The sequence below is a fragment of the Ruditapes philippinarum genome, unplaced genomic scaffold (assembly GCF_026571515.1).
Source record: "Ruditapes philippinarum isolate M1 unplaced genomic scaffold, ASM2657151v2 ctg5354_1_1_1_1, whole genome shotgun sequence".
In the NCBI taxonomy this organism is placed as follows: Eukaryota; Metazoa; Mollusca; class Bivalvia; order Venerida; family Veneridae; genus Ruditapes; species Ruditapes philippinarum.
In genome coordinates this window covers 38,191-54,070 of record NW_026852829.1, presented here as the reverse complement: position 1 = coordinate 54,070, position 15,880 = coordinate 38,191, and the positions used below count along the sequence as shown (strand labels likewise).

Genomic DNA, 15,880 nt, shown 5'->3' with positions numbered 1-15,880 from the left:
TACTGGTGCAATGAGCCTTTAATTACTTTTTTTTTTTAATTTGTTCGGATCACCCCCTCGTATACTACCAATGCAATTTGAGTGAATATTTACAGACTTGATCAGAACCACAAATACTTGCGCATATGTAACTCGCGTGTCGGTTGAATCATTTTTGGCTGAGTTATGACCCTGGAATAAGAAAAGCGCTGCTAGCTGTTAATAAATATTGTTTCTCCTGCTACAGAATATGATTATTGTAATAAGTTTATCATCGCTTTTTTTGTGATTGTCAATAAAAAGAACCCTAAGTTATTTCGAATCATTCCCCGTATGTTTTGTCATGCCATTCGTCTAAGTCAATATTCTAGTCAAATAGGACCCATAGCAACCAGGTGTTTGTAATTCATTAAATAATATATTAAATGTTTGCTCTTTCATTTCTATAAATGACAGGTAACAACCAGAGTACTGGTGCAGTCGTATATATTTTCAATAGCTTCAACAAGGACTATTTCGAAACTTGAAATATAATTGCATTTTTTTCTGTATACGGATTATTTTCTTTTAATGCAATGTTGCTTATTTTGGTAATTATCCACTCTTTTGGAACAGCTCAAAGCTTAGGAAATGAATTTGCGTCATCTTTTTTCGAGATAGAGAAAGTTTTTCAGTTTCCCAAAAATGACCCTTCACTTTTTTTAATACAAGCAAAGTCAGTGATTTCATGCAGTTTTAATTGTCAGAAATTAGAATTGCCATCGTTTTACTATTTTGAAAATAATGCAACATGTTTCTGTTGTTCCGGTCTTGACAATATCACTGGTGAGGAGGGGGATACTGACAATGAAATTATCCATGGGAAAAGAACAGAGACGGTGTCAGCAACGGATACTCAAGTAAGAATTATTACTTTTTTATGATAAATTTTTGTTTAAATCTATATAATATTCATTTTAAAAATATTCTGATAATAGACAAATAAATGGCACTGAAAGAGCCAGTCCATGGCATCCACTTTCTGATTGTACCGGTTTGTTGTCATTTGGTCGGCCTTAAAAACTGGACGGAGTGAACGTGTCTGCCCAAAACGCATGTCTGAGGCACCTATCCGAAACACCTGAAAAAGTCTGTCCTTATAGCAATGGTCAGTAAACCTCGCACGTCCGCTTAATGAGATCCTTTGTTAAGACAGCAACACATTCATTAATCATACCATGTACAAATTGGTCTCATGAACCCACTTGCATTAATTTGATTGAATTATGTAGAACCATACAGTGAATCAAATCAAATAGATCATCACTTTAAACAATAAATTTTGTTTAAAAACATAAATGGTATTATGTCCGGGTCCGTACTGTTAGTCCCCGAAAGGGCAGGTGACCCTCATGAAGCATAAAATACATGACATAACATAAAGCAATGTGTATTCGTGACAAAACCTATCCGGAGTAATGCAAAATATACAAATGTGTTTACGTTCTGCAAATAACTTGCAAACATGTTATGATGTAAATACTTAATTAAGTATTTTATGTACATTATATAACTTGCTTAAATATATATTATGCTCAACCTTGAGGAAAATACTTTTATTGCACAAATTTATTGAAATCTAGAAGATTCTTACCAAATATGTCTTATTTTAAAAAAAGAACGTACAAATTATATATCGGACTCTGTGTTCCTTAGTACAGGTCAAGTAAAGTGGGTTCTTTCTTTAAAAAAACTGCCATTTTTTAATGACACTTTATTTAAATTGTGATGATCTATAATGTGTTTCAAACACAACATACATGTATCTACTTCGTCTAATGTCAAAACATGTTTATTTAATGTATTTACAAAGAGACTGCGAAGCAATTATCAGTATTTTCAAATATCAAATTTGAGCATGCTATATCTTTAACCCCATATGAATTAACATGTCTTAAACTCTTCGTATGTCTTTGTATATTTTGAAAATCTGCAACTCGTCTGGGGACATGTACTTATTGTTAAAATAAAATTGAAGATGTCAGCTTTTTACTTCATTTTAAATATGTCTAATGGAGTGTGTAAATAATTGTAAATGGATGTAATAAATTTCAAATATGAATTTTAAAATCTATTAACATGAGTTTGTATTTACATTTTCTGTTACAATTTCTAAAAAAATATTTCTGTAATTTATTTCCAAGTTATCTGACTGTAAAGTTTTTCCGCCAAAACATTCTAACATCGGCGAAATCGTCATTTCCGGAATTTCATTTTGTACAATCTTTGGTATTACATAATTTTAAGCGTTTATAACCGGAATTTAGCTCATAGCGATAAAGGATTATAAAGTATCTTATGCCAAACATGTTGAAAAAATAACATTCCGGAAAAAACCGATTTACTACGATATTGGTCGATGTTAGAAATTTTTTGGGCGGGAAAACATAACAGTAAGACTACCTTAATATAAGACTAACAAAGCTCAGTTGTTGCAGTAATAAAACAATAGAAAATAGAAATCATATAATTCAATGTATTCACATTTTCTGTGTCATCCTATGATAAGGCAATTGTGTATTTATATATAGATGATATTAAATGAGTATAGGTTCAATACTGAATTTATTTGACCGTAATATTCTTCAATATACTCAGTAATATAGCTACACGAATACAATATTTTAATTATCACAAATCCAAAAAGAAAGAAGTATTTACAGTAAAACAATCTGCTTTACAACGATTCGCCTATACCGTAACGCTTATATTTAGCAATCTTTACACTATGTCTGTATAACGCAAATTACGTCATGACAAACACGAAGTGTTTCTTTAAAAGGTGATTTGCCGAGATTAATCTGCTTTTACTTGTAGTTTTTCTTTTCAGTAACACTGTCCCTAATAATTTTATTCGTACTCAAAATGTTCGTTTTAACTCATTTTTACCATCGTGTATAACGTTTGAAACAAAGTTTTTTTAGCAGTATGTTTAATTCTGAATGGGTGTTTTTTTCACTTAAAGTGAATTACTTTTTTAAATAAGCAATTGAAGTTTTATCAAATTGAAATTTTAATAGAAAGTTTTTTTGATACTAAAGCACTGGTGGAAACAATCAATAAACTTTTTAAATTCGAAACAAACCGTAAGTCTGTTACCTGAAAACTTTAGAAAAACAATTAAAATTGACAAACAATTAACACCTTGGTGTTATAAATATATTTAATCTATATTCAAACATATATAAAATATAAATTGAAGACAAACTATTTTACTCAGTATATGATGATATTTCAAGTGGTGTAAATAATTTATGGGGGAAACATAATTTAAAAGAACTGATACATATGATGAAAAAAAAAGGTAAACGATAGAACTTAAAAATCTGAGTAACTTCAGAAGATAGTTTGTTTCCGGAATTCATTAAGATTAGTAAAACATAAGACGCGTTCACCATTTCAAAAAGATTTTTTTACATTAGTTTACTTAATTTAGAATGGCCAATGAGATTCCCAGATGTTAAAATGACCAATATGAATTATGCTAATATTCAGTTCTTCGCTGTCAATTTTACAGGACGTCAGACTTATTTAAGAAGACCTTCGGCCGAAATATATGCAAAACCGTACAATACCATTTTTACGGTTTCGCCAAAACGATACAAGTATGTGATAAAAAGGACATTATGCAATGACTCTTTGAACAAACCCTTTATAACGACCCCTTATGTCTTTATGTAAATTACCCTTCAAACCTTGGAACTCTTTAACTCCTGGCGCCGGGCGATTGTTACCGTCCAAATATCAAGTAACAATATGAAACATCTCTGGTTCCAAGTTGGCAAGTTAAATACAATAAATACAAATGATTACAAGTTTCACAACCATTTAAAAAATCTACTTCAAACAATGATATTGTGGTTTTGTTTTATTCATAATAAACAATTTATGCCAGTTGTGAAACGAAATATTAAATAATTTAAAAGCTTTACTGACCACCAAATTTCTAAAAAGATTTTGGTGTTAAATAAACATCGACAGAAAATTAAGAAATCTTGTTAGAACTTAAATTAAAATCGATATTGAGTGCGATTCCTTGACCAACTTAAGCTAAAAGAGATTATGAGATAATTGTTGTTTTTTGTGTGTGTTTTTATTTAAAGCAGCACGCTTCCAGATTCATAGATTGTAAAAAATCTAATGTCCAAGATGTTGAAAAAATAATGTTCCGGGAATAACCGATTTTCTACGATATTGATCGATGTATGAATTTTTGGGCATTACAGTAAGACTACCTTAATATAAGACTAACATAACTGAGTTGTTGCAGTAATAAAAAACAATAGTGAATAGAAATGATATTATTCAATGTATTCACATTTTCTGTGTTATCCTATGAAAGATAAGACAATTGAATATTATATAGATGATATTGAATGACTATAGGTTCAATGCTGAATTTATTGACAAGGTTGCTAACTATTTCATCTTATGTATGATTTTTGTGATTAACCTGCACTTTCTCTGCCTCTGCCCTGTTTGGGGACTTCTGGGCTCCTTGCCACTGGCTCTTGTTGCTGGATCGTGTGGGGGTTGCGTTCATTGAACGCCGCCTTTACTTGTTGATCTTGTTTATCATATTGAATAAATTTCATTATGAACGCCTAATATTTTTCAATAAATTAAGTAATATAGATACAAGAAAACAATATTTTAATTATCACAAATCCAAAAATAAGTACTCACAGTACAAAAAATCTGCTTTTCAACGAATCGCCTGTACCGTAACATTTATATATAGGGATCATTACCCTATGTTTGTATAGCGCAAATGACGTCATGTCAAACACAAGTATTTCTTTTTAAGATACTTGGCCGAGATAAATGTGCTTTTTCTTGTAGTTCTTATTTTCAGTAACATTTACCCTAATAATTTTATTCGTACTCAAAACGTTCGTTTTAATTCATTATACCATCATGTATAACGTTTTAAACAAAGTTTATTCTGTAATATGTTTAATTCTGAATGGTATTTTAGAATTAAAGTGATCGTGAATTTCTTATCTAAAAAAGTAATTGAAGTAATTTGATCTTCGAATTTTGGAACCCTTAAACCCCTGACGACGCTGAAATATTTACATTTCTCTGGTTTAAAATAAAATGTTTACAAGTTTTACAATAATGTAAAGAAAAACACCTTCAGACAAGTATATATTATGTTTTGTATATTTATAATAAACAACTTTTGCCCGTAATAGCCCAAGTCATCGAAATATTAAAATGAGCTTTACTGACCACCAAAACTCTAAAATGGTTTCAGTATTAAATAAACATATACAGAAAATTAAGAAATGTAGTAAGAACTTAATTGAAAATCGATATTGAGTGCGATTCCTTGACTAATTTAAGCTTAAAGAGATTATTAAACAATTGTTGTTGTTGTTAAATTGTCTGCGCGCGTGTGCGTGCGTGCGTATGTGTGTAAAGTCATGTTGCACATAAAATAATTTACCTCTAATATGTAATCAATCCGATTAAAAGGGGTTTCTCTGTAATAATTTATGGGAAGAATTGTTACATAATGTTTAAGAAATAATATACTTAATTGCTTCACAGGAAGGCGGTTTAAAGATAAAAAGAATACACAAGCAACCAGAGCCATTTGACTGCCTGGAGCTTTATCAACAAGGCTATAGCGAGGACGGTATTTATGTGATTAAACCAACCGGAAGAATTACTTCTGATGTGTGGTGTGATATGACCAATGGTGGATGGACAGTTATACAACGACGACTGGATGGGTCAGAAAACTTCTACAGAACATGGACAGATTATGTTTGTGGATTCGGTAACATATCAGGAGAGTACTGGCTTGGCCTTGAGAATATATATTGGCTTACTACTATAGACAGTTCTTTGAGAATTGAAATGGACGCATTTGAAGACGTATCACCTACACATGCTTATGCACAGTATCACAAGTTCAGGGTTGACGACGAAGATTCAAATTTTAGATTGCATGTTAATGGTTTCTCCGGAAACTGCAATGATAGTCTCGGTGTACATGATGGAAATATGTTCTCGACTAAAGACAGGGATAACGACGTATGGTACAACAACTGCGCTCAAAAATACAAAGGAGCATGGTGGTATAAATATTGTCATCAAAGCAATTTGAATGGACTATACTTACCTGGATATCACAATCAGTATGCTATTGGTATTAACTGGAAAACGTGTTGGGGTTACCATTATTCTATTCGCAATGTCCATATGAAGGTGAAAAGAAATTAGAAATAAAGTGTAACCTCGAACCGACTGCATTATATATGAGTATATTTAAAGCAGCACGCCTCCAGATAAATGATAATTTTTATGAAAATTTTGGAAATGTATTCAAAAGTAAAATATTGTGAGATGAACGAAATAAGCAATTTACATCCTGCAATCGGTAAATAAAATCCGAGAAAAATACCAAAATGTGGTCAATATATATATGCAAAAACAGCCCTTACTGCGTTAGTATCGCAAAAGGATTATGGGCATAAAAAACCTTAAAAGCAGGCTAAAACCGCATATAACATCTAAAATATCACTTGAATCTTGAATGTTTTTACCTTTCTTAAATTTTTAGAACATTTTTTGCAGCTTGAATATAGTAAAACATGTATTATCAAAAATGTAGCTCAATTGTGAACAAGTAATTATTTTCGATTTTTACTTTAAATGGTTGTTTAATTGTTTCACTGGAAATAAAATATTTAAGTTCAGCCAATATATTTTCTCAGTAAATTCTAAGTAAATTACATGCTTTATAAGGACCAGTATATGTAATTTTATATTTGATCTCTTAAAATAATATAGCAATGTATATCAGAATGATTGTTTGAAATGATGAGTCTTTTTTCAGAGTGTCAATGTATTTTTATTATTTAACACTCAGTTTTCAACAAGCTTAAATGTTGGGAATATATTTTAGAAAGCAATTTGATGTAAGAGACTAGACATTTTGTTTAAACAAACATCTGGAAAACATATTTGTTGAGCTTTGTTATGTAAATTCAGTAAAGTGTTTGATAATTTAAAAAAAAAAAAGAAAAAAGAAAAATCCATTATTTAATCCTTGAATTTAATTAAAAAGTCCATCTAATACAACAGTAAATAAATCAGTACCTGGAACAATTGTGGCAGCATATTAGATGAAATGTAAAATGTTTATAAGGGTATAACAATTCTCTGTAGAAACCTATAAAAAAGAATCAGTGATATTAAAAGAAGTGTATCGAACAATTGACTATAACGTTCATTTCAATAAAAGATTATATTAGACGGGTAAACAGCTGTCAACATTGTATTGGCCGAGGCGCTAGCCGAGTCTGAAATAAGTTTGGCAGCTATGTGTCAAACATCATTGCTTTCAACATGTTTAATGACCTCTGTTTAAAAATCAGTTTAAGGACCACTTCGAAAATGTTTGTAACAAAATAATGTTGTTAGGCTGAGAAAATGATGTATGTACTTTTTTAATGTTGTTCTCAGAATGGTCTGATCAAAATAATGTTAATTATGTTGTCTCTTCGTAAAAGGTAAGACATCTTTATTTTTTCATAAACAAGGCGGTATGATTGTACACTTATATATATGTAATTGAAATCCACTGAATCCTTGCATTTTAAAAGATATTCATGCGTGCAAATTTTAATTGTATCCAAATTTATGCACCGAATCGAAACTGTGGTACAGTTTTTTACCTTTTTTCTTCTTTTTCTTCTTTCATTGTCAAACAATTGTTATTTCGCCGAATGAAAATATGTAAATGTACAAACATTTAAACGTTTTTTAATATTTTATTTTTTTAAATGCAATTGTATTATAAACATTTATAAAAGTCTTTTAAAACATTTATTTTGAAGTTGTTTGCTTAATATATTCATTTTAGTTGCTCATACGTCATGTCATCTTGCTAGATTTAATTTGTCTTAAACGATTTAGCAACGTTTTAATTTAAGACGATGTATTAACAAAAATCTTCTAGTAATTCATTCATGTGAATGTATCCAATATTACAACATATGTTAAAGTTGATGTTATGTTTAGTTTATACTAACTGTATTTAAGTTTGATTGTGTTGCGTTGGAAGTTCTAAGCTAATTGAAACACTCTTGATATTTTCCTTGAATAAAAAGTTTCTTGCTAACAGAAACAACAGCTTGCCCCTGACCAGGTTTGAATCCACGTGGCCAGCAATTCTCAGATTACTAGTCCGACGCGTTACCACTCGGCCATGCCGCCACTCTAAATATTTTGTTTTGTAAATGTGTAAACATTTTATTTCATTTCTGTTTTAAAGAGATTCATAATATCACCAGAAGTATGTGCACAATAATATGTTGTTTAAAAGAATTGTACTTAGAGTATAATTAATTGAGCAGATTATAAAAATATGCTGGATTTTATTTACTATATAAAATATATAGTTTCGAAAGGTTTAAAAAGCAACATTTAATTATAGTTTGACAAAAGTAAATAATGAGCATACCAGGGTTCGTGAATTGTCCTTGTATATATTGGTCCTTATTTGTTTATATTTGTATTTATTACTTAGCAATATCACCTCCTCTTGCCGCCCTGTGCGCTATTGCCTTTGTTCAATTTCTGTTTTGTGACCGAGTGTGTCTCAACGTTATTTATGGCTGCGTGCTGTGAAAGGCTCTCTTCCCTTATAAATATATATCTTGTTCTGATATCGACGGTTAATATCTTTTTCCTCCTATTGTGCCAATATTGAACTCCCCCGCCCTCCCCGGCATCAAGCCTCTTTCCCCTATACACGAGTCCTAGCGACACTTTTTAATGTATTTTGTATTTTGTATGCTTTCAATTTCTGTTGTAAAATAACGCCACGTTTTTGCATCGTGTGGTAGCTCCTGTTAATATTTATCTTTTCTTGTGAATATATCATATTTTGGTAGTTTATAATTAAGTTTCTAACCATGAATGTCGACCAGATTGATTTTAAAGTTAAAATAAGTAGATTAATATTAGCTATCTAAAAGAATAGAGATTATTTATTTTTATAATGTTAATATATATTTTCGATTCTTCAACTCTTTTGTTTTGAATTTGTTGTTGCGTTAATTTGTTACTCGGTGTGCTAGATTTGTGTGTTACTCCTTTTACATAATTACCCTCTTTGTAAGTCAAGGACGTGATAAAATGAATAATTCAAGAAAGCATAGTGAGTTTTCGTTATGTTAAGAATAAAATGTTTATAAAATGATTTATTGTTGAAACGAATGTGTTAGACATTTAGAATTTGCTTTTTGCTATATTATGCTATAAATCCTAGCTTTATAATTCAATCCCATTATATTTTCATAGCGACCGATTGCTTAAATCAAATAGACACAACGAAACCATTCAATTGGTCAGAATGTCTTGAAGTTTTGATAAGGAATGAATAACCCGTATAAATTTAATGTATCGAGAGGATGATCCTAATTGATTTTATCTGCTAAAATGATTAGAAGATATTATGAAAGGTCTGTTATTAAATATATATACTTTTTTTTCTCAAAACAGTTTTGGTAAAGTTAATACTGTATAAATGTCTGATCAAGTACATTGTTCATGGAGAATGACAAAATGCACTGAAATCTTCATAAATATAAAATGCAATCAATATCAAAATTAAAATTGTTCTATTTAACATAAATGATTCATGATCAAACGATTTGTTTGATTTAAAAAAAGACATGTATCAGATATTCTATGAAACCTCTTACTTGTTGACCGTTCAAAAACTTGAATCGAATGGCACGGATGAAGTTTCTATTATCACCTTATAAAGCGACACCATTGAATTGTTATGGCAGTCTTAAATCTTTGATAAGGTACTGGAAACCGACTAATATAATCAATGTTTTAATATGATTATTCAAAGCAAATGCATTTCACCCACAAGTGTGCAAAAAGATGTATGCAAATTGTGATCATATTGCATTAAAGGTTTATGATACATTACAAACAGGTTTGCATTCAACGTTACAAAATCGTCGCCAATTTCTGTTGTTATTGTTTGCAACTGATTCATGACTTGTTATGAAGAAGTGAATTGTAATATATTACAATGATAATTCGTAAAATTCGAGGAAGGGAAACTATAATAAAATCCTTATGAAATATTTATGCAATCACTATTTTAACGAAATAGCCGTTGTTTCAGAAACAAATGCTTATTGATGCAAACGATTTGCTTTAAATTGATTTTTTAATATAGCAGGTTTTTTTTCAAATTTAAAATTCCATTTCATTTACGTCTGCCTTTTGACTTGTAATTAATTAGATGCACTTTTTTGGTTCAAGACCTGTTTTAAAAGAAATGGATCAAAGCACATTTAAGGATGTTTCTTTATTTTTAAAACATTTATTAATATATAAAATTTTGGCTACGAAAACGACTTTAAGCATCTTTGCCGTGTCAGATAACCTTCAGGAAATTCTCTTTTTTACACAACTGTAAGTTATCAAACGGTCCTAAGTTGTTCTGAATCAAATATGCTAGTATATCATTTACAGTGAAGCTTATGGTACATTTGCTAGTCTAAGAATACAATATAATATCATAGAGAACCTCTGTATACTTTATTTTTAGCACATAAATTCAAAGTAAGACTACTGTTCCAATTCCTTGAAGCGTGAATTGATTATCCTTTTTTGAATAGGACATTAATCTATCTTATAATAAAGTTATAAGCTACATTGTTATAATAACAGATATCAATGTTTCATAATCTGACTGATTCAAGTTTCCATCTTTCTATATAATCTATTACTTCTTGCTGTTAATTGAAATGACGTCGAAAAGCCTTGTGCTGGAAATTTTGAAACTTTCGTTTCTCAATGTACAAGCCTAATGATGGCAGTTTATTATTACACTTTCATACTAAACATTATTTAACGATTTAAGAAAAGATTAAATTGCTAGCTTGTTTCATTGGAGTATAGGAATGATTAAAAATGCCATCGAATTGCTTTTGAAATGTTTTGAAACCCTTGTGTTGTTTGGATTTAAGTCACAGCGACCCTGTTATGATCAGCTGGCGACTTTTCTGCTTTACTTGTGAAGAAAACCCTCAGTTGCCACTCCGTGCCAACGTGATTTCCCCTAATCAGTATAGCAATCTCTGCCACCACACATATTTTTTAACAATATTTTGTTATTTTATGTTTTTTATTTTTTGAATTTATTTTTTTCATTATTTTGTATACTTTTGATAATCGCTTTAAATCAATTATTTGGTCAATAGAGTATATTGATTACTATCATTAATGTTATTATGCGTGCTTCAATTCAAATTTGTGATCAATAAATTCTTTTGTTTTGAATTAGTTGTTGCGTTAATTTGATACTCCATGTGCGATATTCGTTTGTAACTCCTTTTACAAAATTAATCTCTTCTTAAGTCATAGACATACTAAATGGCATTATTCCAGAATGCATAGTGATTGTTCGATAGGTTAAGAATAAAATATTTATAAAATGATTTATTGTTGAAACGGAATTGTTAGACATTTGGAATTCGCCTTTTCCCTTATTTTACGATAAATTTTAGCTATATAATTTCATCCCATTAATTTTCATAGCAAACGATTGCTTAAATCAAATAGATACGACGAAACCATTCAATTGATTAGAATGTCCTGAAATTTTCATAAGGAAGGGGTTACCTGTCTAAATTCAGAGTATCAAAAGAGTGTTCCTAATTGATTTTGTTTGCTAAAATGGTTTGAAGATATTTCCATCGTCTGTTATAAAATATATATACTTTTTTCTCAAAACATTTTTTGTAAAGTTAATTCTGTATAAATGTCTGATCAAGTACATTGCTAATGGAGAATGACAAAATGCACTGAAATCTTCATGAAAATAAAATGCAATCAATATCAAAATTAAAATTGTTCTAATATAACATAAATGATTCATGATTCAAACGATTTGTTCGATTTAAAAAAAAACAACATGTATCAGATATTCTATGAACCTTTTATTTTGTTGACCGTACATAAATTTGAATTGACTGCCACGGATAAAGTTTCAATTATCACCTGATGTAGCGTTACCTTTGAATTGTTCTGGCAGTCTTAAATCTTTGATAAGGTACAGGAAACCGACTAATGTAATCAATGTGTTAATGTGATTATTCAAACCAATTTCATTTTACCAACAGGTTCCCAAGTGTACAAAAAAGGTATGCAAATAAATTTTATATCGCATGAAAGGTCTATGATACATTACAAACAGGTTTGCATTCAACGTTACTAAATCGTTGCCAATTTCTATTGTTATTGTGAACAATTTATTATTACTTGTTCTAAATAAGTGAATTGTTTAATATAACAAATGATAGTTCGTAAATTTCGAGGAAGGGAAGATACAATACAATCCTGATGAAATATTTATGCAATCACTATTGCGACGTAATAACGATTGTTTTAGAAAACAAATGCTTATTGATGCAAACAATTTGTTTCCAATTGAATTTGCAATATAGCAGGGCATTAATTCAAATTTAAAATCCCTATTCATTTACTTCTCCATTTGTCCTTGTTATTATTTAGATGCACTATGTTGGTTCATACCTTGCTTTAAACGGAATAGATCAAAACATATTTATAGCTGTTTCTTTATTCTTGATACATTCATTGATATATATAACATCTTGCTTCCAAAGCGACTTTAAGCAGGCTCTTTCTACAAAATATGCTTTCAACTTTGCCGTCTTGAATAACCTTCAGGAAGTTCTCTTTTTTCACAACTGCAAATTATCGAACGGAATTAGGTGATTTGAATCAAACATGCTAGTTATAATGAACTAAACATAATCAAAAAACATCATTAACAATGATGCTTATGGTACATTTGCTAGTCTATGAATACAATATAATATCCTAGATAACTACTGTTCATCAAAATAAATGACTTCATTTTTATCACACAAACTAAAAATAAGACCACTTTTTCCAATTCTTTTAAATGTGAATTGATTTTTTTAAATAGAACATAAATCTTTTTTATAATAACGTTATAAGCTACACTATTTTTACAGATATCAAGGTTTCATCATTTGAATTATTCAAGTTTCCATCTTTCTATTATTATCTATTACTTCTTGCTGTTAATTGAAATGAGGTCGAAAAGCCTTGTGCTGGAAATTTTGAAACTTTCGTTTCTCTATGAACAAGTCTTATGATGGCAGTTTAATTTTGAACTTTCATACTAAACAATTTAAAATTTAAATAAAGTTCAAAAGTTATTATATTCTAGCTTGTTCCATTGCAGTACAGGAATGATTTTAATTGCCATTAAATTTGCTTTTGCTTATTGTTTTTAAACCCTTGTGTTGTTTGGATTTAAGTCACAGTGGTCCTGTTATGATCAGCTGGCGACTTTTTAGCTTAACTTGTGTAGAAAACCCTCGGTTGCCACTCCGTGCCAACCTACGCAGTTACTTCCCCTAATTAGTATAGCAATCTCTTCCACCACACATATTTTTAACAATATTTGTTAGTTAATATATTTAAGATTATGAATTTATTTTTCATCATTTTGTATACTTTTGATAATATTTATTATATAAACTATATCGAACGTAGGTACGAAACGTTACGAAACGTTAAAAAATAAAAAAGAAAAATGACATTAGATTTTACGGCATCTATGTCAGCATCATGTGAGGTCTATGAAAGCAGTGATTACAATCTGCCAATTGCAAGAGATCAATGTGAAGCGTTTGACTCCGTGTGTAATCTCAGGAACAAACGGCAATCGGAATAGAAACACCCATCGAAGTTTCGTAAGCTTGCTGCAGGAATATTCTTTTCAAGGTGCAAAACCAGTTACTGTGGTATATAAGCATATAAAATATTTTACAATAAGTTAATAAAACGTACCCATATATGAGGAACTTATAAAACTGTTCAGAAATTATTACCAAAATTCACAACAAAATAGCATTTGGACTTTATGTTATATCTCTTTACGTTAATGCTTTATTGTTGCTAATTCTAATTCAGTAAACGCTATAAAGTAATATAAACGTACACAAGATATCATGTTGTTTTCTGCTATATAGACCTTGTGCAAAGTCGGCATTCAAATAGTGCTTTGACTACACGCGCCTTGTGTACAAGATATGTATGATACAAATACAAGACATTTATATAGCGCAAAAATGTATTAAATATTCGATTGCGCTGTACAGTATTAAGACTTTATACATATATGCTTGATCAAGACACTCCCAAACCCAGTCTCGATGGCACAGAAAATCTACAACTCTAGTTGAAAAACAGTCCAAACAAGTATGTTTTAAGTTTGGCCTTAAACTGAATTTCATTGGTAATGTCCTTCAGATAGTCTGGCAATGAATTCCACCATTTAGGTCCCACAATAGCCAAAGACCTATCTGCAAGTTTTGAATTTGTTGATGGTATATCAAACCGAATGTTGCTAGATGATGAAGATCTCAGTCTTTTCCTGTACTGACTCTGGCATTTAGTGAACAATTCACAAAGATACAATGGAGCGGTGCCATTTGCAACACGAAACACAGTCACAATAACTTTGTACATGATTCTTGCTCGAATTGGAAGCCAGTGGAGTGATTTAAGAATTTCAGCACTGGATTGATAGTAAGCAGCTCCAGTGACAATTCTAGCAGCATAATTCTGCACACGTTGTAGTTTATCAAGTTGATAGGCTGGAATATCAGCGAATAATCCATTGCAAAAGTCTAAATGTGAATGAATCAAACCGTGAACAAGGATTTCTGCAGATTTCTGAGTGAGATGTTTTCTGATTGCTTTCAAATTTCTTAACTGCATGTGTGCAATCTGACACTTCTTTTGAATATGGATGTCAAAACTTAAAGTGCTGGTCATCTGTACTCCAAGGTCTCTCACATTGTCAACACAGTTGACTTCGACCCCACCAACATTGACACTGGAAATGTTCAATTTCTTCAGCTGATGTCTTGTACCATAAATGATGATTTCTGTTTTGCTATTGTTCATTTTTAACTTAAATCTGGTCATCCATGACACAATATCATTAAGACAGTCAGTGAGTTTTTGGCGAACGATTTCTTCGCTGTGATGGTCACCAGCTCTAATTTTAAATGCCACTTTATGATCGTCTGCATAACCATACAATTCCGCCGGATATTTCTGGACTATTTTGTTAAGGGCAGCTATATAGAGAGTAAATATCACCGGTCCAGCACAAGAACCCTGGGGAACCCCGAACCTCAGTGGTTCAGTATCCGATGAGGACTGTTCAATGACAACTTTCATATCTCTGTTGGTTAAATAAGATTCGATCCACTTTAATGGAATACCCTGTATGGCAAAGTCCTTCTGTAGGATTTCAAGTAATATTGGTATATCGATAGTATCGAAGGCGGCGCTTAAATCAATCATTACAACTATTGTCACATGGCGGCTATCAGCTGTTTCTAGCAGATCACTGTACATTTTCATCATAGCAGACTCAACACTGTGAAATTTACGGTATGCACTTTGGTAAGATGGTAACAAATTGTTGGACTCAATGTGGCTTGAAATTTGGTTCATTGCAGCTTTTTCAAGAATTTTCGACAAGAATGACAGGTTTGATACAGGCCGATAGTTTTTCAATTCTAAGGGAAGGCCTTTCTTTTTCAAAAGGGGTTTGATAACAGCGCTCTTCCACGTCTCTGGAAAAACACCAGAAGACAATGACCGATTCACGATTTCTATCACAATAGGTGCAAGCAAATGAAGATTTTCTTTCAGCTTTGGTGTTGGCATAACGTCCACTGTGATACATCATTGACATTTATATGATGTCTTTAATACAATACAAGTGACCACATATCTCAAA

The 15,880-nt window shown here is 30.9% G+C and overlaps 1 protein-coding gene across 1 annotated transcript; it reads left to right on the top strand.

The window, feature by feature from the left end:
• The first annotated feature begins 5,268 nt into the window (after positions 1 to 5,268).
• Positions 5,269 to 6,845, top strand: LOC132725541 (microfibril-associated glycoprotein 4-like). The gene is made up of 2 exons (XM_060710679.1): positions 5,269 to 5,277; positions 5,575 to 6,845. Exons 1-2 carry the CDS (start codon positions 5,269 to 5,271, stop codon positions 6,250 to 6,252), a joined length of 687 nt encoding a protein of 228 aa, XP_060566662.1. The 3' UTR covers positions 6,253 to 6,845.
• Positions 6,846 to 15,880: the final 9,035 nt, after the last annotated feature.